This window comes from Hylobates moloch, unplaced genomic scaffold (assembly GCF_009828535.3).
Source record: "Hylobates moloch isolate HMO894 unplaced genomic scaffold, HMol_V3 SCAFFOLD_6, whole genome shotgun sequence".
In the NCBI taxonomy this organism is placed as follows: domain Eukaryota; kingdom Metazoa; phylum Chordata; class Mammalia; order Primates; family Hylobatidae; genus Hylobates; species Hylobates moloch.
This window is the reverse complement of record NW_026652281.1, coordinates 73,906,280-73,933,753: the sequence shown is the minus strand read 5'-3', so window position 1 is coordinate 73,933,753 and position 27,474 is coordinate 73,906,280. Positions and strand designations below refer to the sequence as shown.

The 27,474-nt window shown below is 48.2% G+C and overlaps 1 protein-coding gene across 5 annotated transcripts in view; it reads right to left on the bottom strand.

The window, feature by feature from the left end:
- The window catches only part of EEF2K (eukaryotic elongation factor 2 kinase), an 84,151-nt gene that overhangs the window by 7,503 nt on the left and 49,174 nt on the right, over positions 1–27,474 (bottom strand). For 4 of the 5 annotated variants that reach the window (XM_058440814.1, XM_032157094.2, XM_032157095.2 and 1 more), the window contains 11 exons: positions 24,526–24,675; positions 24,037–24,169; positions 23,652–23,779; positions 22,729–22,930; positions 20,897–20,964; positions 18,225–18,302; positions 16,508–16,570; positions 14,859–14,993; positions 14,507–14,695; positions 7,487–7,611; positions 847–1,025 (listed from right to left, as the gene is read on the bottom strand). In XM_058440814.1, the coding sequence (XP_058296797.1) occupies positions 847–1,025; positions 7,487–7,611; positions 14,507–14,695; positions 14,859–14,993; positions 16,508–16,570; positions 18,225–18,302; positions 20,897–20,964; positions 22,729–22,930; positions 23,652–23,779; positions 24,037–24,169; positions 24,526–24,675 (1,450 nt within the window). The remainder of the gene's footprint in view (positions 1–846; positions 1,026–7,486; positions 7,612–14,506; positions 14,696–14,858; positions 14,994–16,507; positions 16,571–18,224; positions 18,303–20,896; positions 20,965–22,728; positions 22,931–23,651; positions 23,780–24,036; positions 24,170–24,525; positions 24,676–27,474) is intronic. The other variant, XM_032157097.2, reaches the window with a different exon arrangement.

Sequence of the window (27,474 nt, the reverse complement as noted above, 5' to 3'; positions counted from 1 at the left end):
TGGTGGCTCACACATATAATCCCAGCACTTTGGGAGGCTGAGGCGGGCAGATCACCTGAGGTCAGGAGTTCAAGACCAGTCTGGCCAACATGGTGAAACCCCATCTGTACTAAAAATAGAAAAATTAGCTGGATGTGTGCCTGTAGTCCCAGCTATGCAGGAGGCTGAGGCACGAGAATCACCTGAACCTGGGAGGTGAAGGTTGCAGGGTGCAGAGATGGCCCACTCCAGCCTGGGCTACAAGAGTGAAACTCTGGGCCAGGTGTGGTGGCTCATGCCTGTAATCCAGCACTTTGGGAGGCCGAGGTGGGCCGATCGCTTGAGGTCAGGAGTTTGAGACCAGCCTGGCCAACATGGCAAAACCCTGTCTCTACTAAAAATACAAAAATCAGCTGTGCATGGTGGCACACCTGTAATCCCAGCTACTCAGGAGGCTGAGGCAGGAGAATCGCTGGAACTCGGGAGGTGGAGGCTGCAGCGAGCCGAGATTATGCTGTTGCACTCCAGTCTGGGCGATAGAGCGAGACTCCGTCTCAAAAAAAAAAAAAAAAAAAAGGAAAGAAAAGGAAAAGAAAACCCCCCTACTAAACTGTATACTTTAAGATGGTGAATTTTGTTATGAAAATCTCAATTCAGTTTTTAAAATTGCAAAAAACCCCTACAAAACCGTAATATATAACCATTAAAATAACAATGTTCATCTTCATACTAGCTCCATAAATTCCCCTCCCTGAAGGAGAAGATTCAGCCTGTCATCTTGTTATAAATAACCCCCAGTGGAATGGAAATTAGGTCCCTCCCTGCCCGGCCCTGTTGCAGCCCAGGGACAGGTCTGCCAGGCCCTACCTGATCTCTGCGGGTCCTTCTCCAGCCCGTAGCCTCCTGTGAACAGCATCTCGGCCTCCCTGGCCAGCATTGTGTACCGGGGCTCGTCCTGCATTCCGTCGTACTCACCGCCCTCATCACAGTCTGTCATCTCCAGGGCAGTGTTGTACCAGTGCAGGGCCTCTAGCCAGTCTTGGCACCTTGCCAGGAGATACAGAGGGAAAGGTGGAGGTTACCATGGCAACAGGGCGGCGGGAGGAGGGCCTTCCAGCAGGAGGGTCGAGTCAGGGATCCCAGCAGGGCCACCACCTATGGTTCATGACCTACCTTGCCCAAGGCCAATACATCTATGAGGCACCTTCATATTGTGATATTCATTCATCCATTCATTCACTCATTCATTCATTCATTTTTGAGACAGAGTCTTGCTGGAGTGCAGTGGTGCAATCTCGGCCCACTGCAGCCTCCACCTCTCAAGTTCAAGCAATTCTCCTGTCTCAGCCTCCTGAGTAGCTGGGATTACAGGTGCGTGCCACCACGCCCAGCTAATTTTTTGTATTTTTAGTAAAGATGGCATTTCACCATGTTGGCCAGGCTGGTCTCGAACTCCTAACTTTGAGTGATCCACCTGCCTCGGCCTCCCAAAGTGCTGGGATTACAGGCATGAGCCACTGTGCTCGGCCAATATTTATTAAGAGAGCAGTTGACCAGCCCAGGCAACATAGAGAGACCCTGTTTCTACAAAAAAACAAAAACAAAAAAACAGTGACTATAGTCAAAAATAATGTAATTGTATATTTTAAAATAACCAGAAGAGTATAAATAGATTGTTTATGCCACAATGAATAAATGCTTGAGGTGATGGATATCCCATTTATCCTGAAGTGATTATTGCACATTCCATGCCCATATCAAAACAGCTCGTGTAACCCATATACACACTTACTGTGTACTCACAAAAATTAAAAAATACAATAAACACACAAAAAGCTGGGTGTGGTGATGGACACCTGTAGTCCAAGCTACTCCAGAGGCTGAGGTGGGAGGATAGCTTGAGCCCAGGAGTTAGAGGCTGCAGTGAGCTATGATCATGCCACTGCACTCCAGCCTGGGCAATAGAGTATGACCCTGTGTTTAAAAAAAAAAAAAAAAAAGAGCAGTCAAGTTGCTTTCCTTAATAAAATCAGTATATTACAACAATTTTCCCATAGATGAAAGTAAAGGGCAGCTTAGCTAGGACACCCCCTTGAGGAAGGGGCCCATTTTTATAGTCTGCACAGAGGCAGCCATGAGCTAGCATTAGCAATGGCTGAGTGTCCTAGCTAAGCTGCCCTCTGACTTGTAGGGAAGTGGATTGGGGGCAAGGTCCTCTGCAGAGGCCTCTTGAGCCATCTGCACTAATGGCAATCACCGTATGCTCTGCTGTGCCGGCCAGCTGTGAATTTTGTTATGCAAAATTGCCTCTAGCACAATGCAGAACTCACCCCAGAATAGCTCAGTCTCCTTTTCCAGCTCTGCTCCTTGACCCTCAACTCCTCCTACTGCAGCCCATGTATGGCCAAACCAGCCAGGGCACACACAGGTTCCAGCCAAACCCACACACTACAGAATACACAGCAAAGAGGGTGGAGGGCTCTTTTTCTTTGGGTGTAATCCGTGTGAGTAACTATTTATAGTACATTAGGAAAGAGCAAATACAGCAACACAGATAAGCAGGCCTGTGGGTCTCGTGAAACATTCCAGGAGCAATAGGTCTGATGACTTGCTGTCCCTGCCTTGCTGGTGCCCTCTGAGGCCTTGTCTGACAGGCGCTGCCCTCCAGGATGGTCTCCTGTTCATCTACCTTTGCACCAGGCTCACCGGCTGCCGTCCATTCCCCAAACATGCCCGCTCCTGCCTGCTCTGTGCCCCTCGCACCCGCTGTTCCCTAACCTTGGAAGATTCTTCCTCCAACTCTTTCTGCACCTGGCTCCTTGCTCTGGTTGGAACGTGTGTCCCCTCCAAAACCCATGTTGAGATTTGCTTGCCATTGTGAGGTATTAGGAGGCAGGATCTTTGAGAGGTGATTGGGCTTTGATGGTTCTGCCCTCATGAATGGATTTCTGCCATTATGAGGAAAGTGGATTTGTTATAAAAGGGCGAGTTCAGCCCCCTTTTGCTCTCTCTTTTTTCTTTTCTTGAGATAGGGTTTCACTCTGTTGCCCAGGCAGGAATACAGTGGCACAATCATAGCTCACTGCAGCCTCAAAGTCCTGGGCTCCAGCAATCCTCCCATTTTAACCTCCTGAGTAGCTGGGATGACAGGGGCATGTCACCATGCCCTGATAATTTTTAAAATTTTTTTATAGAGACACACTTTTACCAGGTTGCCCAAGCTGGTCTTGAACTCTTGGACTCAAGTGATTTTCCTGCTTCAGCCTCCCAAAGTGCTGGGATTACAGGCATAAGCCACTGTGCTTGACCTGCTCTCCCTCTTTTTCCTTCCCTTCTGCCATGTGATGACACAGCAAGAAGGCCCATGCAAGATGCTGGCATATTGATATTAGACTTCCCAGCCTCCAGAACTAAGAGCCAGCAAATTTCTGTTCATGAGAAATTCCCTAGCCTCAGGTATTCTGTTACCAGCACAGAACAGGATAAGACACTCATCATCCCTCCAATCTCAGCTCACATATCACCTCTTTAGAGATTCTGCCCCCAAACACTGTTTCTTACAACTACCAAAATCTTTAATTCTCCTTATTCACTTGTTTATCATGGTGTCCCCTGACTAGAATGTAAGCCCCATGAAGGCAGGAGACCCTTGTCTGTTTTGCTGTATTTGTCTATTGCATTCCTAGGGTCTGGCAAACAGCATAGTCTCAATAAATGTCTGGTAAATGAAAAAATGCAAGCAAGTGACTGGCTGGGATGGTGCTCAGGAAATAACCTTGACTTTATCTTATTAAAAAATGGCCAGATATGGCTCATGCCTGTGATCCCAGCACTTTGGGAGGCCTAGGTTGGAGGATCTCTTGAGCGCAGGAGTTTGAGACCAGCCTGGGCAACATGGCAAAACCCCAGCTCTACAAACAATACAAGTTAGTTGAGTATGGTGGTGCATGCCTGTGGTCCCAGCTACTCGAGAGGCTGAGGCGGGAGGATAGCCTGAGCCTGAGAGGTTGAGACTACAGTGAGCTATGATTACACCATCGCACTCTAGCCTAGGTGACAGAGCAAGACCATATCTCAAATAAATAAACAGATAAATAAATAAAAGTTAAATTTAAAAAATGGACCATTTGAAAATTATTGGTGACATGCTCAACAACCTTTTTTTTGTTTCGTTTTTGTTTTTGTTTAAGACAGCATTTCATGCTTGTTGCCCAGGCTGGAGTGGAATGATGTGATCTTGGCTCACGGCAACCTCTGCCTCCTGGGTTTAAGTGATTCTTCTCCCTCAACCTCCCAAGTAGCTGAAGTAGCTGTGATTACAGGCATCTGCCCTCACACCCAGCTAATTTTGCATTTTTAGTAGAGATGGGGTTTCAGCGTGTTGTTCAGGCTGGTCTCAATCTCTTGATCTCGTGATCCACCCGCCTCAGCCTCCCAAAGTGTTAGGATTACAGGCATGAGCCACCATGCTGGGCTAGGTTTTAACACTGACTAGGAGACACTAGACTAGATTATTTCTCTCCTTTCTGCTCTGACCTTCCCTGGTCTTAAAGGGCAAAGCAAACTTGGCCTGAAAACATTATATGGGAAAGGCCTAATCGCTGAGCCCTGCCCACCCCAACCCGCTGCTATCCCATTGGCAAGGGCGTCCATCCTTCCTTGGCGTTTCCAGCATCTTCTCCTTCCCCTATTGGATGGTAACTTCCGGGGCCTGAATCCCTTAAACGCAAATTTGGGCCTGCACAGAGCCCTGCCTTACCCATAGCTGGCCCTTAATTAATGTTCTTTGCATGGGAGGGGTTGGAACTGCTTTGAATAAGGAGGAAGAATAAGGAAATGACTAGAGCAGAAGCAATAAAGAAATACTTTTGATAGATTTAACTAAATAAATATTAAAAACCAGTGTGTCCCCAAACCCAGTAAACAATGGTCATTATGTGGCATCTGTGCCCTCCCTCTATCTATGGTAGATATAGCTGAAAAAAAAAAAAAAAAAGTCTTTTAGAATGAAATGTGGCCAGGAACAGCAGCTCGCACTTATAATACCAGCACTTTGGGAGGCTGAGGTAGGAGGATTGCTTGAGGCCAGGAGTTTGAGACCAGCCTGGGCATCATAGCAAGCCCTTGTTTCTACAAAAAATTATAAAAATTAGCCAGGTAGGGTGGCACATGCCTATGGTCCCAGCTACGCAGGAGGCTTAAGCAGGAGGATCACTTGAGCCCAGAAGGTCAAAGCTGCAGTTAGCTATGATCACACCACTGCACTCCACCCTGGGTGACAGAGAGACCCTGTCTCAAAAATAAATAGATAGATAGATAAAAAATAGGCCAGGCATGGTGGCTCACATCTGTAATCCCAGCACTTTGGGAGGCTGAGGCAGGCGGGATTACCTGAGGTCAGGAGTTCGAGACAAGCCTGGCCAACATGGTGAAACCCTGTCTGTATTAAAAATACAAAATTTAGCTGGGTGTCATGATGCACATCTGTAGTTCCAGCTACTGGGGAGGCTGAGGCAGGAGAATCCCTTGAACCTGGGAGGTGGAGATTGCAGTGAGCCGAGGTCGCGCCATTGCACTGCAGCCTGGGAGACAGAGAAAGACTCTATCTCAAAACTAAAATAAAAAAGCAGAGCGGTGGCTCAGGTCTGTAATCCCAGCACTTTGGGAGGCAGAGGCAGGTAGACTGCCTGAGGTTAGGAGTTCGAGACCAACCTGGCCAACACGGTGAAATCTTGTCTCTATTTAAAATATAAAAATTAGCAGGGTACAGTGGCAGGCACCTGTAATACCAGCTACTTGGGAGGCTGAGGCAAGAGAATCACTTGAACCCAGGAGGTGGAGGTTGCAGTGAGCTGAGGTTGCACCAGTGCATTCAAGCCTGTTCAACAGAGTGAGAGTCCATCTCAAAAATAAATTAATAATAATAATTAAAAAATAAAAATAAAAAATAAAGAGAAAAGTATACCAAAGGGTTAATAGCCTCAATATATAAAGAACTTTTACAAATCAATAAAAACCTATCACCTCAAATAGAAATAAAAGGTAGACAAAGGCCAGGAAGAGAAAGCACAGATGCAAATATTTGGTGGCCAGCTGAAGGCCCTGCCCCATGCATGATGTGCTTCCCCAGTGTACTCAATGGGCACCATATGTATACATTGACATTTGACCTAATACAATCATGTCAGTCTTTTCTGTTTACCTCTCCTCCATGCCAGTAGACAGTACATCAGAGGATGGGTGAGAAGATGTAAGTTGGCTCTGCCACTTGCTAAATATTTGACCATGGGCAAGCCCCTTTACATCTCAGAACTAGTTTAGTCACCCAAAAAATAGAGCCAAAATACCTGCCCTAGTCAGGCGTGGTGGCTCACACCTGTAATCCCATTGGGAGGCTGAGGAGGAAAGGTTGCTTGAGCCCAGGAGTTCGAGACCAGTCTGAACAACATAGTGAGACCCCATCTCTACAAAAAATTTAAAAATTTAGCTGGGTGTGGTGGTACATGCCTGTAGTCCCAGCTACTCAGGAGGCTGAGGAGGGAGGACTGCTTGAGCCCAGGAGGTAGAGGCTGCAGTGAGCTATGATGGCACCACCGTCCTCCAGCCTGGGTGACAGAGCGAGACCCTGTTTCTAAAATATAATAATAAGTAGGAAAAGTCAATTAAAATCACCCATAATCCTAACTAGGGATACCCACTCTGACCTGGATGCTGCATATTCTTTCATATTTTTTTCTTAGGCAAATCATTACCTATACTGGTTAGAGTGGCTGCCTCGTATCACATGACTTTTATCTTTTTTTCTTTTTTTTTGAGAAGGAGTCTTGCTCTGTCCCCCAGGCTGGAGTACAGTGACTCGATCTTGGCTCACCGCAATCTCCGCCTCCGAGGTTCAAGCGATTCTCCTGCCTCAGCCTCCTGAGTAGCTGGGATTACAGGTGTGTGCCACCAGGCTGGCTTTTTTTTTTTTTTTGTATTTTTAGTAGAGATGGGGTTTCACCATGTTGGTCAGGCTGATCTTGAACTCCTGACCTTGTGATCCGCCCTCCTCGGCCTCCCAAAGTGCTAGGATTACAGGCGTGAGCCACCATGCCCAGCCCTAATTTTTGTATTTTTAGTAGAGACAGAGTTTCGCCATGTTGGCAAGCCTGGTCTTGAACTCCTGACCTGAAGTGATCTGCCCGCCTTGGCCTCCCAAAGTACTGGGATTACAGGCATGAGCCACCGCGCCCGGCCGTACCACGTGCTTTATGTGCCAGGCACTGCAAGAGTTAGTCATCATCTCATTTACCCTTCATGGGACAACCCCAGGATACAGGTGCTATAATTACTCCCAGTTTACAATATGAAGAAACTGAGGCCAGGGAGGTAAAATAAGTTGCCCATGGTTGCTGGACTGGTCATGGGGCAGCCAAGACTGGAACCCAGGCCTGTGCTGATACCGAGGGCAAGCGCCCACCTACAGCCCAGGTTCCCACCAGCTCCTCCTGGGCGACAGCTGCAGTACCTGTCTGGGCTGAGGTTCTGGCCAGTGTCAAAAGCTCGCGCCACTAGGATCATGGACTGCCTGTCGCCAGCTTCAGCGGCCTTCAGTAAGTAATCAAATCCTTTGGTTTTGTTCTCTTCTGTCTCCTGTTGATACAAACCAAAGAGGGAGAAAGAAGAGTGAATGAGGCTTAAACTCGAGGGCTGCCAAGATCTCACTACTCAATCTTCACCCTGTTTTTTGAGAGCTCTGAGTTGGGAGGCTATAGAAGTGAAATAGGAGGGGGCACTTGACTCCAGAGGCTTGGCTCAGACACTGGAACAAATCAAGGACAAGCTACAACAGGGATGGGGTGGGGAAACAGCTTTTCATAAGACATGCCCACCAGTGCACCATGTCAGTTTACCATTGTCAGGGCAACACTTGAGAGTTACTGCCTGTTTCTATGGCTATGGCCCCACAACCTAGAAGTAACTACCCTTTCCCTAGATACTTCTTCGTAAACTGCCTCTTAATATGCATGCAATTAAAAGTAGGTATAAATCTGACTACAGAACTGCCCTAAGCTGCTAATCTTAGCACACTGCCTGTGGGGCAGCCCCGCTCCGTAGAAGCAGTCATGGAGCTGTACCACTGCCTAAGCTATAACACTGCCACTTCAATAAAGCTGTTTCTTCTACATTTGGCTCACCCTTGAATTCTTTTCTGGGTGAGGCAAAAAACCCTCCTGGGCTAAGCTCCGATGTGGGGCCTGCCTGCCCCGCATCAGAAGTACACATCAGAAGTACACATCACAGCTGGGCTGGGTGGCTCATGCCTATAATCCCAGCACTTTGGGAGGTCAAGGCGGGTGGATCATCTGAGGTCAGCAGTTTGAGGTCAGCAGTTCGAGACCAGCCTGGCCAACATGGTGAAACCCCGTCTCTACTAACAATACAAAACTTAGCCAGGCGTGGTGATGCATGCCTGTAATTTCAGCTACTCAGGAGGCTGAGGCACGAGAATTGCTTGAATCTAGGAGGCAGAGGTTGCAGTGAACCGAGATCGAGCCACTGCACTGCAGCCTGGGTGACAGACTCCGTCTCAAAAAAAAAAAAGTACACATCCATAGTTTTTAGTATGTTCACAGAACTGCATGGCAATCACCAGTCAATTTCAGAATACTTTCACCAATCCAAAAAGAAATCTCATACCGCTTAACTGTCAATCTCCCTCTACCCCTACTCTCCTCATCCTGCTCAGCACTAGGCATCCATTAGTCTACTTTCTGTCTCTATGGATTGCCTATTCTGGATCTGGACATTTCATAATAATAGGGTCATACAATATGTGGTCCTTTGCGACTCTTTTCACTTAGCACAGTGCTTTCATGGTCCATCTGTGTTGTAGCGCATATCAATATTTCATTCCTTTTTATGATCAAATAATAGTCCATTGTATGGATGTATCACATTTCATTTATCCATTTATCCACTGACAGACATTTGGGTTGTTTTCCATTTTTTGGCTATTATGAATAATGCTGTTATGAAGATTTGTGTACAAGTTTTTGTGTGAAAGTGTGTTTTTATTCTTTTGGGTTTATAGCTGAGTGAAACTGCTGGGTCACATATAACTTACCTGGTAGAAAGCAGACAGTGCTGCAAATCAGGGTTTGATGTACTGTTTTTTCGATGGTAAGAAAGGGGTGGAAAACATGAACATTGTAGTTGAAACTAACAAGTGGGTCATGCCTGTAGCTATTCTATTGTGATGACTACAGCAAATTGAAGAAATATCCTTCCAGTATTTAAAACTACCATCTGATTCAGGAAGGAGGTCACTCACATCAGAGGCAAATGAAGTTCCAGTTCTAACATAGGTCTTTGTTAATTTCACTTTCATCTAATTTATGTCAGAACCACACTTCTCCATCAATTGCAACCATAGGTTGGCTATGGGTACAAGAGTTTGCAAAAATCAGTGCAAGTATTGTATGAGAGCTGATGATATGAAATTTACTTTTCATTGTTATTTGCAAACCATATACCACATATTATTTTTTCTTGTTTTTTTTTGTTTTTTTTTTTTGAGACAGGGTCTTGATCTTTTGCCCAGGCTGGAGTGCAGTGGTTCCATCATAGCTCACGGAAGCCTCAAACTCCTGTGGTGTATGGTTTTTATCCTCCTGCCTCACTCTCCCAAGTAGCTGGGACTACAGGCAGGTGCCACCACACCAGGATAATTTGCTTTTTGGGGGGTGGGGGGGTTTGTAGAGATGGACTTTTGCTATGTTGCCCAGGCTGGTCTGAAACTCCTGGACTCAAGCAATCCTCCTGCCTTGGCCTCCCAAAGTACTGGGGTTACAGGTGTGAGCCACCATGCCCAGCCTACGTATTCTTTAAATTAGCAAAATTTAATGTATTTACATATATATGTGTACACATTTCCTTCCCACCTCCAAGAGTCAATTGTTAAATGTTCCCCAGCACACCATTGGCTGAATGAGCATTAGAGATTCAAGAGAAAGGCCGGGTGTGGTGGCTCACATCGGTAATCGCAGCACTTTGGGGGGCCGAGGTGGGCAGATCACCTGAGGTCAGTAGTTCGAGACCAGCCTGGCCCACATGGTGAAATCCCATCTCTACTAAAAATACAAAAATTAGCCAGGCGTGGTGGCGCACATCTGTAATCCCAGCTACTTGGGTGGCTGAGGCAGGAGAATCGTTTGAACCTGGGAGGCGGAGGTTGCAGTGAGCCAAGATCATGCCACTGCACTCCAGCCTGGGCAACAGAGCGAGAGTCCGTCTCAAAAAAAAAAAAATATATATATATATATATATATGTGTGTGTGTGTGTGTGTATATAGATATGTGTATATATGTGTGTATATATGTATATATGTACACACACATATATACACACATATATACACATATATATACACACATATATATATAGAGAGAGAGAGAGAGAGAGAGAGAGTATAGAGACAAAAAAGTGAAAAATCCTCCCTTCCAACCAAACCTCCTCCTCACCATCTAAGTTTTTGTTTCACCATCATGAAACAAAAACTGTGGTGGGTGACTCCCTGCCCACATGTCAAATGATGTAATCTGACTGAACCATAAGAAACTGCCAATATTTTACCATTTATGACCTTCCAAAATAGCAGTTTCATGAGGTTCCACCCATTATGCAGGAGACCAGTCACTACAGCAATTTTTGTGATATCAAAAGAATACGGCCAACCCAAGTGTCCATCAATAGCGCACAGGTATGCCCCACACACATAACAGGACATTATGCAGCTGTCATTATGCATTATGCATTATGCAACAGAACATTATGCAGCTGTCAAAAAGAATCAGGGAGCTGGCTGGGCATGGTGGCTTATACCTGTAATCCCAGCACTTTGGGAGGCTGAGGAAGGAAGATCACTTGAGGTCAAAAATTTGAGACCAAGATGGTGAAACCCCATCTCCACTAAACATACAAAAATTAGGCTGGGCACGGTGGCTCACACCTGTAATCCCAGCACTCTGGGAGGCCGAGGTGGGTGGATCACATGAGGTCAGAAGTTTGAGATCAGCCTGGCCAACATGGTAAAACCCAGTCTGAACTAAAAAAAAATACAAAAATTAGCCAGGCGTAGTGGCAGATGCCTGTAAAACCAGCTACTCAAGGAGCTGAGGCAGGAGAATTGCTTGAACCAAGGAAGCAGAGGTTGCGGTGAGCCGAGACTGTGCCATCACACTCCAGCCTGGAGGACAAGAGCGAGACTTCATCTCAAAAAAAAAAGTAGCCGGGTTTGGTGGCAGGCACCTGTAATCCCAGCTACTCGGGAGGCTTAGGCAGGAGAATTGCTTGAACCGGGTGGTGGAGGTTGCAGTGAGCTGAGATTGTACCACTGCACTCCAGCCTGGGTGACAGAGCGAGATTCTGTCTCAAATTAAAAAAAAAAAAAAAGAATCAGGAAGCTATCTCTATACCACTGAGGTAAAATGTCCACAGGACACTGTCAAGTGAAAAACACTAGGTCAGGAGTGTGTGTAGGATGCTAACTTTGGAGGAAAAAGCAGGGTGAAAATAGGAGCCTATTTCATATTTGCATATGGAAACTGTGCACTGGGCTGAACAATATCCTCTCAATATTCACGTCCAGGCAGAATGTGATCTGATTTGGAAATATAATTAGGTATACCTTGAAGATATAATTAGTTATACCGGCTGGGCACTGTGGCTCACGCCTGTAATCCCAGCACTTTGGGAGGCCGAGGTGGGTGAATCACCTGAGGCCAAGAGTTCGAGACCAGCCTGGCCAACATGGTGAAACCCCATCTCCACTAAAAATACAAAAATTAGCCAGGTGTCGTGGCAGGCGCCTGTATTCCCAGCTATTCAGGAGACTGAGGCAGGAGAATTGCTTGAACCTGGGAGGTGGAGGTTGCAGTGAGTGGAGATCCCACCAGTACACTCCAGCCTGGATGACAGAGCAAGACTCAAAAAAAAAAAAAAAATAGTTATATTAAGATGAGGTCACGCTGGATGTTAGGTGGGCCCTAAATCCTATATGACTGCCGTCTTTATAAGAGCAGTAGAAACAGGGAGACAGGGACACAAGGGAAAGATGGAGACAGATTTCAGTGAGCCAAGCCAAGGAATGCTGAAGATTGCCAGCAACCCCCAGAAGCCAGAAGAAACATGGAAGGATTCTCCCCTCGAGCCTTCAGAGGAAGGCATGGCTCTACTGACACCTTGATTTCTGGACTTCTAGCTTCCAAAACTGTGAGAGAACAAATTGCTGTTGTTATAAGCCAACTGGTTTGTGGAATTTCTTAAGGAAGTCCTAGGAAGTTAATACACTCTGGAATTACATAGAAGTAACTAATAATGATGGCTACCTGTTATTCAGAGAATGAGAGGAGAGGATGTGGGGAAGGTGGGAGGGAGATTTTTCACTGTAAAGCTTTTTTTTTTTTTTTTTTTTTGAGATGGAGTCTCCCTCTGTTGCCCAGGCTGGAGTGCAGTGGCGTGATCTCTGCTCACTGCAACCTCCGTCTCCCAGGTTCAAGTGATTCTCCTGCCTCAGCCTCCCGAGTAGCTGGGATTACAGGCGCATCCTACCACACCTGGCTAATTTGTTATATTTTTGGTAGAGACAGGGTTTTGCCATGTTGGGCAGGCTAGTCGTGAACTCCTAACCTGAGGTGATCCACCTGCCTCCACCTCCCAAAGTGCTGGGATTACAGGTGTGAGCCACTGCACCAAGCCTAAGCTTTTTATATTTAAAAAATAAAAAATAAAAATAAAAAAAACTTCTTTGGTCGGGCACGGTGGCTTAGGCATATAGTCCGAGCTACTCAGGAGGCTGAGGTAGGAAGATCGCTTGAACCCAGGAGGTCGAGGCTACAGTGAGCTACAGTCATGCCACTGCACTCCAACTTGGGTGACAGAGTGAGACCCTGTCTCTAAAATAAATAAATAGTCTGGCATGGTGGCTCATGCCTGTAATCCCAGCACTTTGGGAGGCTGAGGTGGGCAGATCACCTGAGGTCAGGAGTTCGAGACCAGTCTGGCCAACATGGTGAAACTCTGTCTCTACTAAAAATACAAAAATTAGCTGGGTACGGTGGCAGGCACCTGTAATCCCAGCTACTCAGGAGCCTGAGGCAGGAGAATTGCTTGAACCTGGGAAGTGGAGGTTGCATTGAGCCAAGATCGCACCACTACACTCCAGCCTGGGCAACAAAGCGAGACTGTCTCAAAAAAACAAAAACAAAGCAATAAATAAATAAGTTTTTAATCACATGAATGTAATTACCGATTCAAAAAGCTAAATAAATAAAGGACTTTGGAGTATCTTCCCACCCTCGAGTCTGAGATCCATTCACTCACTGGGCCACAGCCAAACCCATCAAGGAGAGCTGATGTCCTGCACCCACGTTGAGCCTAGGCCACCTGTCCACACGCAGCCTTGGCTCACGTGATGGGGAGGATGGGAACAAACGGGAGGATGTGCCCACCAAGGGCTTCTCAACTTCTCCTGGGAAAAGATTGCTTTGCCTGAGCCTTGCCAGATCCCATTCATTCAATCCTTTCCTCCCTCTGCTCATGGACCAGGGACAGAAGAAGGAGCAGGCCCCTACACAATTTCCCTGCACGTCCACACCCTGCAGCTTCAGCTCCAGTTCTGCCTCAGCTCCTGCACATCTAGCTACACAGGTGCACCTTGTCTCTCACCTCTGGGCTTAAGCACATGCTGTTCCTTCCACCTGAGCTGCTCATCTCCCCCACTTGGCCTGGTTCACTCCCTTTGGGCCTTCAGGTCTAAAGCAGATATCCCCCCAGCATTTTTTTTTTTTTTTTGGAGACAGGATCTCACTCTGTTGCCCAGGCTGGAGTGCAGTACTACAATCTCAGCTCACTACAGCCTCTGTCTCCCAGGTTCAAGAGATTCTCCCACCTCAGCCTCCCGAGTAGGTGGGATTACAGGTGTGTGCCACCATGTCCGGCTAACTTTTGTATTTTTTTTGGTAGAGGTGGGGTTTCACCATGTTGGCTGGTCTCGATCTCCTGGCCTCATGTGATCCACCTGCCTCAGCCTCCCAAAGTGCAGAGATTACAGGTGTAAGCCACTGCTCTGGCTTGAGGTAGGTATCCCTTTATCTGTTCATTCCACGAATCTGTACTGAGCATCTACTCAGTGCCAGGCCCCAGCCACTAAGGATACACACAGAACTGATGAGCAGGAAGCCTGCACCAACCCCTCCAGGCCCCAGTTACAGCCCTTCCTCACATGTTTCCACTGGTGTCTTCTGCTTCCCCCATCACACCGTGTCGTTATTGCCTGGAAACGTGACTCACCTTCCCCTCCCTCTCCAAAGACAGAGATCGACTCTGCCAGTTTCAACTAACCAGTGCCTGGGACATTTTTGTGGCATGCATAAACCTCAGGATAGAAGGCAGGTGAATGCATGGCTTCCAGGATGGGAGGCAGGTGAGCGACAGGGTGACCAAGTCCCACCCCCACCTGCAGCTGGGTCCCCGCCACCTGCTCACCTTCAGAGAGACGTCGGCTAGGATATGATGGGGCAGCTGCGAGTACATGAGTCCTAGGCCCACAATGGCCTCCAGCTCGCCCAGGTCGGCCGCGTGCTCCAGGTGGAAAACAGCCGACTCCCGGTCCCACTCCTCGCCCTTCTCGCAGAAGCGCCCACCCTCGTGGTAGCGTACCATGGCCAGATGGACCTGCCACACAGACTACGGTGTCGGCCTGGCTGTCTGGCGGGCCGAAGCCGCACCCAAGACCGCCCAGCCAGCCTGCAGGAGGAAGTGATTAGCGGAGGAGAGGCTGGAGCCGGGAGGCTCCAGGTTAGTGCAGACAGGGCTCCAAAACGGGCATCGCCGATACCTTCCCCAAAATGGACTTCCCAATTTTCTTTTCGAGGTCCAGAGCATTAAGCCTTTGCACTTCCAGGGCCACGGCCGAAGCCCTCGGCAGGTGGAGGCGGGAGGAGTTGAGGAGATTCCACTTCTCTACACATACCTGAAGGGAAAGAACCGGCCAGAGAAGCGAGGGGCTGGGGGTGGATGCAGCATCACAGCTGTCAGCAGCCCCTACTACAAAGGAGCCTGGCTGGAGGGAGATGGGGAGCGAACCCTCACGATGTCAAAGTTTATTGGCAAAACATGGCTCCAATTTTTTTTTTTTTTTTTTTTGAGACAGAGTCTCACTCTATCACTCAGGTTGGAGTGCAATAGCGCAATCCTGGCTCACTGCAACCTCCACCTCCCAGGTTCAAGCGATTCTTCTGCCTCAGCTTCCTGAGTAGCTGGGATGACAGGTGCGCATCACCATGCCCAGCTAATACAGCTCCAATTTTAATCATCTAAATTCCATCAGCTCATGCGTTCAAGAGCCAGTGGAACAGATTTCAGCAGCTCAAGGAAGCGTTTCCCCATCATTTACCAATCTGGATTTGGTTGGGGGTGAGGATCTGACTCTAAACCACCCCCTTCGCCAGCTCCCCATATAAGGCACCAGAAGACTCCCACTTCAGACCTTCCAGCAAATCCCCTTGCTTTCCTCTGCAAGTCACCACAATGACATGAGCAACATCAGCAGGTTGCTTTAGGAAATGGGTTTAAAAAACACATCATTTCTCCTGGCCGAAGATGCCTCGTCCAAAGGCTCTTGCAGGATACAGCCAGGCAGCTATGCGTGTGCACGTGTGCATGCTAAACATCTTGCAATGCACAGGGTAGCCCCCTCAACAAGGAACCATTCAGCCCAGAATGCCAGTAGTGCCTCGCTTGAGCAACCCTGTTCCATACCTGAGAAGATCCTAATCTGGCTACAAAATACCACAGGGTAAATAATCAGTGTTCTGGGAGATGCCAGGGTCATGCCTGTGGTGGAGGCCAGGGAAGGCTCCTGGACGAGGGGCCCCTGGGATCCAGGCTTGGAGAGCAGGTAGGATTTGAAGAGAGATGACAGAGGGAGAGAAAGGACTTCGCAGGTAGGAGAGAGACTTGCCTTAGCAAAGGCTCCAAAAGTGGGCAGTACAAAGCGTGTGAGGGAATCACTTAGAGGGGTGGGTGGGGCACAGAGCTGGTCTTTCCCAGACTTGCTGATGCTTGTTAGACATACAAGCGAGGGTAACCTGAGGAAAGTTGCTTAAGAGCCCAGTTTTCTCATACATAAAATGGGGATGACAGTGACATTAGCCTGTCTCTCTGGGTGGTTGCAAGAAGGAAATTGATTACTGCAAAGCGCCTTCATGGCAGGCACTTAAGACAGGAGCTGTCCCTGTTGTGATTTCCCCTCCAGGATGGGGCTGAGCTGCTCTTCTCTAATCCTCCCCACAAATCCCCCAGCATCTTGCCCTGCAGAGGTTCAAAGAGCATTTGCCCAGGAGATTTGCTGCTTTGCAAAATCTTCGTTTAGCACATGTGCAAGACAGATGGGCAGGCAACAGAGATATGAGACAGGAGAAACAGCAACAGAGCCTGGAGGAGACAGGGAAGAGGTGGAGACAAGGGTGCCTCGGGGCGCATTACCCGTCCAGAGCTGCCCAGGCTGTCTTCGTCAGACTCGTACTTCCGATTACCGTATGAGTGGCCCTGAACGGAGGAAGAAATTACAGTAATCCAAAGCGCAAGGCGTCTTCCCAGGAACCTCTCCTGGGAGCTGGTCCAGCCCTCCTCCCTGGAACCAGCCTGGCCCTCCCAGGTGACCCTTATCTCAGAAAATTAGCCCTATGTTCCCAGGTGACACTGGAACCCTTCTCTGCCAAGCAGAAGGGATGCTGGGTCACAGGCAGGGATGACACGCTGGTGCAGCCACAGCCTCATTGTCCCCCTCCCTGGGTGAGCAGTTGGAACTGACTTGATGGCGCAGGATCCCAGCACAAAGCCACTGGGGTAACGGGTTCTCAGCCAGAGCTCCTACTGCATGTTTAGTTTATATTTTAATTTAGACATGGGTCTTGCTCTGTTGCCCAGGCTGGAGTGCAATGGTGCAATCAAAGCTTACTGCTGCCTCAAACTCCCCAGGTTCAAGCAATCCCTCTCACATTGCCCTCCCAAAGTGCTGGAATTGCAGATGTGAGCCACCAGGCCTAGCTGTTTTCCTTTTTTTTTTTTTTTTTTTTTGAGACAAAGTCTCACTCTGTGGTCCAGGCTGGAGTGCAGTGGCATGACCTTGGCTCACTGCAACCTCCACCTCCCAGGCTCAAGTGATTCTCATGCCACAGCCTCCTGAGTAGCTGGGACTAGAGGAGTGCACCACTGCACACAGCTAATTTTTGTATTTTGAGTCGAGATGGAGTTTCACCATGTTGGCCAGGCTGGTCTCAAATTTCTGGCCTCAAGTGATCTGCCTCGGCCTCCCAAAGTGCTGGGATTACAGGCATGAGCCACCACGCCCGGCCAGCATGTTCTTTATTCACAATCATAAAGCTGAAATCAGAGGTGTCCTGGCAAGACTGGCCTTGATGTGCAGGCTCCATTTCAGCACAGGATAAGACCTCTAAATAGCAGATACTGTCTGAGGCCGCCCTCGCCAGGATGCTGCTGGGAGGCTGCCCAAGGAACTGACCTCCAAGGCCCTCCTCCCCGGGACCTCACAGGATCCTGCCTATGAGTGGGTCCAGCTATTACCCAGGATCCTCTCTGCTCAGCAGCCCAGGGCTCCCACTTCACCATAAGATTTGTCAGCCATTATCAGCCTTATATCTAAGCCTCCACACTCGCCCCATTACTGGTCCACATGATCCTGTTTTATCTTCTCCTTTGCATTTATCTTTATCTGAAATACTCATTTATTTTATGTTATTTTATGGTTTTTTTTTTTTTGAGATGGAGTCTCGCTCTGTCACCCAAGCTGGAGTGCAGTGGCACGATCTTGGCTCACTGCAACCTCTGTCTTCTGGGTTAAAGTGATTCTCCTGCCTCAGCTTCCCCAGTAGTTGGGATTACAGGCATGCACCACCATGCCAGGCTAATTTTTGTATTGTTAGTAGAGACGGGGTTTCACCATGTTGGCCAGGCTGGTCTCGAACTCCTGACGTCAGGTGATCCACCCGCCTTGGCCTCCCAAAGTGCTGGGATTACAGGCGTGAGCCACCATGCCCGGCCTGAAATACTCTTTATTAATTTACTTGTTATCTTCTCAGGACCCACTTATATTCCCCCTCCAGGAAGGGGAGTTTTCATTTTCCTGGAGGATAAACAAGGAAACAGGTGACACCGGTCTCATTTCCCGGGAGTTCCTTACATGTTCTCGGGGCTCAGGGTCATCCAGCTCACCCCGCTTCTCACTGGGGTATCCGCTGTCCCCACTATTCTCAGAGTCCTGTGGAGAGAGGATGGCCTTAGGGTCCTAGTGGTCCCCTGAGCACCTGGCAATGGTTATGACATCTCAACACTCCAACCGTTAGCTTTCTCCCCTCTGTCCCATTATCTAACACCCTGCTCCTGCTGTCCCTTGCCGGGCGTGGTGGCTCATGCCTGTAATCCCAGCACTTTGGGAGGCCGAGGCAGGCAGATCACTTGAGGCCAGAAGTTCAAGACCAGCCTGGCCGACGAGGGAGCAGTATAAGGTAACAGTAAGGACCTTGGGCTCTACAGCCAGATGACCTGGGCTCAAATCCTGGCTTCTTTATTTCTTGCCAGCTGAGACCTTGGGCAGTTGCTTAACTTCTCTGAGCATCAGTGTCCTTAGTTATGGGATTCATTATAGCCCCTACATCAAAGGGCTGTGTGGGTGAAACGCATTGTTACATTCTGAGAGTGTGGATCACAGGAAGTGCTTTACTGAGAGTGACTCACCCACTTCACAGGCAGAAAAACAAAGGCTGGTTAAGGGCTATGACCCACGGACAAAAATATAGCATTGGGAAAAATATTTAATACAAATAAGCCCTCAACCAAAACCATACATTTTTATTTTTATTTTTTTTTGAGATGGAGTCTCGCTGTCACCCAGGCTGGAGTGCAGTGGCACGATCTCAGCTCACTGCAACCTCCACCTCTTGGGTTCAAGTGATTGTCCTGTCTTAACCTCCCAAGTAGCTGGGACTACAGGCGCCCGCCACCACGCCTGGCTAATTTTTGTATTTTTAGTAGAGACGGGGTTTCACCATATTGGCCTGGCTGGTCTCGAACTCCTGAACTTGTGATCCGCCTGCCTTGGCCTCCCAAAGTGTTGGGATTACAGGCATAAGCCACCGCGCCTGCCCCACTTGGGCATAGTTTTTATTCTCCCAGGTCTGAGTTCTGTTCTGAAAGGGAATCTGGTATAATTTAGAATCTCTAGAACTTCAGCCATGTACTTACCAACACTGAATTATAGCCCTCTCTGCATGTCACCTGCACAATTAGTAACAAAATTTTTATTTCCTTCTTTATTCTTCTAAGAAGTATTTCTTTTCTCTCTCTCTGTGTGTGTGTGTGTGTGTGTGTGTGTTTGTGTGTGGCAGGGTCTCACGCTGTCGCCCAGGCTGTAGTGCAGTGGCGTGATCTCAGCTCACTGCAACCTCCACCTCCCAGGTTCAAGCAGTTCTCTTGCCTCAGCCTCCCAAGTAGCTGGGATTACAGGCACATGCCACCATGCCTGGCTAATTTTTATATTTTTTGTAGAGATGAGGTTTCATCATGTTGGCCAGGCTGGTCTCAAACTCCTGGCCTCAAGTGATCTGCCTGCCTCAGCCTCCCATAGTGCTGGGATTATAGGTGTGAGCCACCACACCCAGACTCTACTAAGAAGTATTTCTTTTCTTTTTTTTTTTGAGACTGAGTCTCGCTCTGTTGCCCAGATTGGAGTGCAGTGGTGCGATCTCTGCTCACTGCAACCTCCACCTCCTGGGTTCAAGAAATTCTCCTGCCTCAGCCTCCTGAGTAGCTGGGATTACAGGAAACTGCCACCATACTCGGATAATTTTTGTATTTTTAGTAGAGATGGGGTTTTGCCATGTTGGTCAGGCTGGTCTTCAAATTCCTGACCTCAAGTGATCTGCCTGCCTCAGCCTGCCAAAGTGCTAGGATTACAGGCGTGAGCCACTGCACCCAGCCTCTACTAAAAAGTATTTTTTTTTTTTTTGAGACAAGATCTCGCTCTGTCACCCAGGCTGGAATGCAGTGGTGTGATGGTAGCTTACTGCAGCCTCCACCTCCCAGGCTCAAGAGATCCTCCTACCTCAGCCTCCTGAGTAGCTGGGACTACAGCTATGTGCCACCATGCCTGGCTAATTTTTGTATTTTTTTGTAGAGATGGGAGTCTTGTCATATTGCCCAGGCTGGTTTCAAACTCTTGGGCTCAAGTGATCTGCCCACCTTGGTCTCCCAACGTGCTAGGATTATAGGCATGAGCTACCGTGCCTGGCCAATTTTACTGAGAAATATTTCAAACACACACACAAGCATAGAGAGTATTATAATTCGCCATAATATACATTTGTGAGAATGCAAATAAGATGGCTTCAGTTTCTTACCACTAAGTCAACCCAAAGCTGCAGGAAATGTTCTGTTTATCTAACTGGAGAGCTAGGTGTGAAGAGTTAGAACATATGGCTTACTGTGCTATGTGTTACACATCTAAGACCCAGTATGGGGACTCTATAGCGCAACCAACACATGTGGAGTCAAACCAAACCTGGGGCTCAGACTGACATTTACTATAAGATTGCATTGTTGCTGACTGGGAGTCCCTCTTCCCTAACCATCTCTGGGAACTGCAAGGGACCCACCTTTTCTCAGAGGAAACCTCAGCCTTGGGCCAGAGGCTGACATTCATCTGCATCCTCCCTAATTTCCCCATCCTGTGCCTTTCTGGCAGTGCCTGGGCTAGGCTGCCCACCTCCGAAGCTGAAGATTCACTCTGGGAGTGAATCCACTCCTCCTACCCCTGCTGGGGTCTGAAGCCTGCAGCCTCCTTCCCTTCACACTCACCCGGTGGTTGTCTAGATGATCATGGTCTCTGGATGCCATGTTATCGAGGTCACCGAACACTGGCCAATCTGGGCAGGGAGAAACAGACATCATGCCCTGGTTCCACTACTGGAACATGCACAAGACCAACCCATGGCCTAGGGCAGTCCATACCTGCCACCAAACCTTATTTTTTTTTACGCTTTAAAGAAAGGCACAAAAAAGGAGAAGAATGTTATCAGCACCTGGAGGCTAAAGTTCTTCCTTGAGAACTTATTCTAAGTCTGCTGTTTGCCAGCTACATGATTCTGGCCAAGTGGTGTCACCTATGTGTGTCCTCAGGGTTGTCACAATGCAATTATCCTTGTAATGTGTTTATTAGCATATGTGCCTGGCCACCGCTTGGTCCTCAATAAGATGCAGTTGTGAAGGAAGAAAAGATGTTTGTACATTTGGGGCTCAAGAAGTGGGCCTCAGACAGCTTCAAAACCATCTTCAGCTGGGTGCGGTATCTTAACGCCTGTAATCCCAGAACTCTGGGAGGCTGAGGCAGGTGGATCACCTGAGGTCAGGAGTTTGAGACCAATCTGGCCAACACAGTGAAACCCCATCTCTACTAAAAATACAAAAATTAGCTGGGTATGGTGGCACGTACCTGTAATCCCAGCTACTTGGGAGGCTGAGGCAGGAGAATCGCTTGAACCCAGGAGGTGGAGATTGCAGTGAGCCAAGATCATGCCACCGCATTCCAGCCTGGGTGACAGAGCGAGACTCTGTCTCAAAACAAAACAAACAAACAAAAAAAACACCAGCCATCTCCTGGTGGTTCCCTATCTCTGTCTCCTGCCCTCTACAGCCAAATCGGTCTGCCTGTTTTTAGTTTGTAAGAACAGTGTTTACATTTTTAAATGGATGACAAAAATTAAATTTCACCATCCATAGAGTTTTATTGGAACACAGCCACATCCACTCATTTAATATTTTCTATGGTAGCTTTCATGCTCCAAATGCAGAGACTGAATGACCTGCAAAGCTTAAAATATTTACTCTCCGGACTTTTAAAAAAGTCCGTTGACTTCTGTTCCAGACTATTCTGAAGACCTTCCAGTGGAAACATCTAAAGGGCTTCTTTAATGTTTGACACTAAAATCTTTCTCTCTTCCAAAGGTATCAAAACGAGAAAAATTTAAAAACTAAATAATAAAATCTTGCTCTCCTGCTCTGAGCCTGCTCCCGCTCACACTTTCCCTGAATACATGACCTCCAGCTCTTCAGGCCAACACCCTGGGGTCAGTCTTGCCTCTATCCCTTCCTACAGACTCTCGTCTGCATCATCAGCAAACTCCACTCTTTCAGTGTCAGAAATAATGATTCTGTTTTTCTCCTTTGACCCATTAATATCATGTTCATAGCTTTTCTAACATTGAACAACCCTCAGATTCCTGTGAAATCCCTATTTAACTGTGACAGGTGAATCTTTTAACATAGTACTATTTTTATTTGTTAATATCTATTTAGATTTTTTTTTTGTTCTCTATACACAAATAAAAATTTTAAATAAGGTTGGGATATAATTTTCTTTTTTGGTTTGTCAAATTTATTATATGGGTTTTGCTGGTTTCATAAAACACACTGATAAAAGTTACTTTGTTTCCTACAATAGGGGTTGTTTTTATAGCATTTGGATGATCTGTTTTGAAAGTTCACTCAATGAAACTCACCTATAAAACCACTGGGGCCATGAACCTTTTTGATTAGCATGTCTGATTTTTCTAACATAAATGAAAGCTGGTTTAACTCTGCTCCACCTGTCCCCTCTAATCACAGTGACTAGGGACCGAACCGTCACTCACGGAGGTGGTCTAGCTTCTGGCTGTGTGGTGTGGCCGAAGATGGGGAAGAAGGGAGAGAGTCGAAGGTCACGTCGCTCATGTTCTCGTCTCCAGAGTTCTCTGAAAGGGGACGGAGCAGGGGTGGCCGGCTCCCAGAAAGGGTCCTTACTCGGGGGCTCCCACATTTTTCCTCTGTTCCTCTCAAGATGGTCTTGGCTGATTGCTAGGGACATTAATAGGGATACTCATGTCACGCACACACCCTCTGGGAAATAAAGGGCTCTTCCTGTTGTTCCCTCTAACCCTGAAACCCCTTCATCCACAGCTCCTAAACATACCTGTTTAGGAGCTGATACATTGTCTTAAAAAATAAAAAATCAGTCGGGGATTAAACTTAAGGCCTCCAAGAAAGGGCATCTGGAACAGAGGCTCAGAGGACCTACCAGCATCCCCTAAAGCACTGACCACATTCCACAGCCCAGAGCTGGAGAAAGCATTCCACTCTATGTCTAGCATCCCAAGCTGGTCTTTGCAACATTCTCTTGTCTCTGGTCCAAGTAGCAATGGGAGGATGGGAGTTATGTTGGTGAGGTGCCTGGAGAGCCAGTTCTAAGACTAGTTCAGCCATTTGTCAATATATCACACAAACACACACACACCACACGCCTTCTCACTATCTCCATGTGCCTGTTCCCCTCACTCTGGTAAAAAATGGGCTCAACCTAAGCAGATACCAGCTGCTCAATTGTAAGGACACTCAGGAGGGCTTTGTGCACTGAGCTGGAGAGGACGGGCTGGGGCATGGATGAGACAGCCGTTTCCAGCCCTGGTATTCGTCAGTTAAGCACTGCTTGACCTGGCTGTCACCACACAGGGGAGCAGGGCTTGCTTTGCGGGTAGCAGAAGGGCCTGCCAGGCCAAGCAGGGTCACACTGGGCACCCACCAGCAGCTTGGTGTTCTGATTCACCGCATCCCTCTCCTGGGGCGAGAGGTCAAAGGGAGCAAGGCCCATGCTCTTGCAAATCCGGTTGCAGGCATGAGAGTAGAAGAACAGCGCCATCCCGCGGACACCTGTGGACAGAGCGGGGGTGTCTGGAGTGTTGCTTTGCTTTGTGATGGGGGATAGGCAGTGGTGGGCCTCATACACACGGCCAGGGCAGGTATAAAACGTGCCAAGCTGGGAGGCATCAGACATCCAGGCTCCCATCTCCATGATCTTGAAAAAGCGCATACAATGTCTCACCCTGTTTCCTTGGCTGTACAAAGAGCTCAGAGGTTTTAGCAGGGGACGTGGTTTCTGCGGAAACAGGCTGGCTTTCCCCACCTACCTAGGTTGCCGTCTCCAAAGTCAGTGCCCGTCTCCGTGTGGATCTGTGGGTCAGTGTAGAGATCCCCAACTCCCTGGATGTCCACCACTATCAGCTGATGGCCGGAACGCTCAAACGTGAAGTGGCTGAAGGCCTACAGGGGACAGGAAGGAAAATGAGATGTCAAGAGACAGGCTGAGGGCTGTGCAGGCACTGGCCATGCCTCTGCCCATGCTGAGGGGCTTTCTCTGCGAGGAGTTATATAGAGGAAAAGACAAAGGAAAAAGCCCTCTTCAGCTGGGCAGGGACCTTGGGCTGCAGGTCCTGTGGCCACCTTAGGTGACAGAAGCTGTCATGGGGTGACGGGTCTCCTTCTAAATGCTCCAAGAGGCTTCTCTGGGGGTGAGACTCCAAGCCCACAGGGACCTTCCTCTTTAGCGGCTGAGCCTGGCCAGGATCTCACCCCAAGGGCTGTGGTGGGCAGAGGGTGGAGGGGAACCCGGGCCTCACCTGCGGCGTCAGGCGGATGTTGTCATCGCGGACAAAGCCAGAGTTGGAGTTGTACTTGATGTACTTGCCCTCGATGTAGTGCTCCAGGTGGAAGAGGGGCTTGCCCGGTCTGTCCTTCAGCTCAATGATGCACGTCTGCATGATGTCCACCTGGTGGGATGGGGAGTGGGCTCAGGCGGGAGGGCCCAGGAGCACCTCCTCTGAGAAGCGGCAAGGGGAGGGCTGAGAGGAACTCGCCTGCCTGGGCTCAGATCCTGGCTCCATCACTTACTAGCGCTCTATTGCAGGAGCTCCTGATGATGCCCAGAATCTAATCTCCTCTTTTCCTTTCTTTTTTTTTAATTAAAAAATATATATTTTTAGGCTGGGCACAGTGACTTACATCTGTAATCGCAGCACTTTGGGAGGCCGAGGCAGGCGAATCACCTGAGGTTAGGAGTTCAAGACCAGCCTGGCCAACACGGTGAAATCCTGCCTCTACTAAAAATACAAAAATTAAGGCTGGGTGTGGTGGCTTACACCTGTAATCCCAGCACTTTGGGAGGCCAAGGTGGGTGGATCACCTGAGGCCAGGAATTCGAGACCAACCGTGGCCAACATGGTGAAACCCTGTTTCCAACAAAAATACAAAATTAGCCAGGCATGGTGGCACATGCCTGTAATCCCAGCTACTCAGGAGGCTGAGGCAGGAGAATCACTTGAATCCAGGAGGCGGAGGTTGCAGTGAGCCAAGACTGCACCACTACACTCCAGCCCTGGGCAACAAGAGCAAAACTCCGTCTCAAAAAAAATAATAATAAATAAAAATACAAAAATTAGCTGGGCGTCCTTGCGTATGCCTGTAATCCCATCTACTCAGGGCATTGAGGCAGAAGAATCACTTTAACTCAGGAGGTATTGGTTGCAGTGAGCCAAGATCACGTCACTGCACTCCAGCCTGGGCGACAGAGTGAGACCCTGTCTCTAAAATATAAAAAATTTTTTTTTCAAGACAGAGTCTCACTCTGTCACCCAGGCTGGAGTGCAGTGTCATAATCATGGCTCATTACAGCCTTAAACTTCTTGGCTCAAGTGATCCTCCCACCTCAGTCTCCCAAGAAGCTAGGACTACAGGCGTGTGTCACTACACATGGCTCATATCTAAATTTTTTTTATAGAGATGAGGTCTCACTATGTTGCTTAGGCTGATCTTGAACTGGCCTCAAGAACTGGCCTCAAGCAATCCTCTTGTCTTCCAGCATCCTCCCAGAGCATTAGGATCACAAGCTGCAGCCATTGTGCTCAGCTCTGTTTTCCTCTGAGTTTTAAAAGGGTACACAGCCACCCACTAGGTATGACATTGCTAAGCTTCCCTTGCAGCTAAGTGTGGCCACATGACTGTGCCCAGCCAATGGGAGGTGAGCATTGCAATGATGTAACTCCAGCCTGACCTGTAAGGTGGACTCTGCTTGGGAGCCAGAATTGATTATGTGCTCCATGGCAAACCCCTGAGGGGATGGCAGAGAAGAAAGACCAAAGGAACGAGTTCTCTAGATGGCTTCAAGGAGATGAGGCATAAGCCTACCCCAAGCCACCCACCAATGCAAGACCTCCACACAAGTGAAAAAGAAACCATTTCACGTCCACACATATTTGTGAGTCTGTTTGCTAAGCAACTTAGACTATGCCTTACAGTAAAACTGTGAATTTGGGAACATTTCTGAATTTCACCTCTCTGTGCCTCAGTTTCCTTACCTGCATAAAGAAGGTCTCAGGCTTAGTCTGTGAATTAAATTTATTGATGCAAAAAGGAGCCAGGCAATGTTTGCTTTTATTTTATTTTCTATCTTATTGAGACAGAGTCTCACTCTGTTGCCCAGGCTGGACTGCAGTGGCACAATCTTGGCTCATTGCAACCTCTGCCTCCCAGGTTCAAGCAATTTCTCTGCCTTAGCCTCTCAAGTAGCTGGGACTACAGTCACCCGCCACCATGTCTGGCTAATTTTTGTATTTTTAGTAGAGACGGGTTTTACCATGTTGGCCAGGCTGGTCTTGAACTCCTGATCTCAAATGATCCACCCCCCTGGGCCTCCCAAAGTGCTGAGATTACAAGCATAAGCCACTGTGCCTGGCAACTCATTTTATTTTTATCAGGAGCTACAATTCTAGAGAAATATAAACCAACCTCTGAACAGCAGTTTTCTCCCTGCAATGGGAAATTATAGGGAACTTTGACATTCCTTGCCGAATTTTTTTTGTTTTTACAAAGTCTATGTTTAATTTTATACACAGAATAAAATGTATAAATAGTGCATATGGTTTGTAAAGTGGAGCAGGGGAGATTAGGGACTCTAGCTTGCACCTCTTGCCCTGTTACACAAGGACTCATCTTTGGTCCTCATGTCCCCCTCAATGCCACCTCCTGGGAGGATTAGGTCCAGGTTTCCCAAGGAAACGACCATCCACGGAGAGTGGGTCACCAGACATGCAGACAACAGCTGAAGAGGTTGAAGGGGTACTGATTTGAGAGGTGAGAACATGCCCCAAACGAGGCCTCAGTTGGTTCTGAGAACGGGCCTGAGGGGAAGGCAGGGAGGGGTAGTTCTCAGAGGGTTCTGCCCCAAAGGCTGGTTCCATCTCTACAGGGAAACTTATAGCAGGGCCACCTGCTCAGCCAGAGGGCTCCCTGGGCGAGGGGCAAGTGGCACAGCCACAGTGGACAGCCAGCACCTCCTCAAACAACCATGTCCCTCTCCCTCCCTTAAGTCAACCACATTATTATTATTACTGCTACTACTATTTGGGGATGGAGCCTTGCTCTGTCACCCAGGCTGGAGTGCAATGGTCCAATCTCAGCTCACTGCAGCCTCCGCCTCTCGGGTTCAAGCGATTCTCCTGCTTCAGCCTCCCAAGTAGCTGGGATTACAGGCGCCTGCCACCACGCCGGGCTAATTTTGTATTTTTAGTAAA